Raw genomic sequence first — 253 nt, 5'->3', positions numbered from 1 at the left:
AAAAGCTGCAGCAAAAGAGGCTCGGGACCGCCAGGTGTACGTACACCCGAACGGGGGGCCCTCGCCTTACGAAATTCGCTTGTTAGGTAATTAAAAAATAAAAATAAAAAAGAATAAAAGGAAATTTAAACATTATTTTATTTTTAAATTGTCAAAAAAGATATAATTAAATAATCAAAAAGGAAACATTAAAACAAAAACTCTCTTATGTTTGTTTTTTCCATTTCAGGCAGCAGCGTCGTTGCCCAAGCAG

At 34.8% G+C, this 253-nt stretch overlaps 1 protein-coding gene across 1 annotated transcript in view; it reads left to right on the top strand.

Annotated features, from left to right (window-relative positions):
* The window catches only part of ETH_00043710 (uncharacterized protein), a gene marked incomplete at both ends in the record, with an annotated part of 8,254 nt that overhangs the window by 7,892 nt on the left and 109 nt on the right, over positions 1-253 (top strand). The window contains one exon of the mRNA XM_013374423.1: positions 230-253. Within this exon, the coding sequence (XP_013229877.1) occupies positions 230-253 (24 nt within the window). The remainder of the gene's footprint in view (positions 1-229) is intronic.

This window comes from Eimeria tenella, genomic scaffold (genome assembly GCF_000499545.2).
Source record: "Eimeria tenella Houghton genomic scaffold, Eth_scaff2016, whole genome shotgun sequence".
NCBI classification, from domain to species: domain Eukaryota; phylum Apicomplexa; class Conoidasida; order Eucoccidiorida; family Eimeriidae; genus Eimeria; species Eimeria tenella.
The sequence above is the reverse complement of the archived record's forward strand: the minus strand, read 5'-3'. Positions and strand labels throughout refer to the sequence as shown.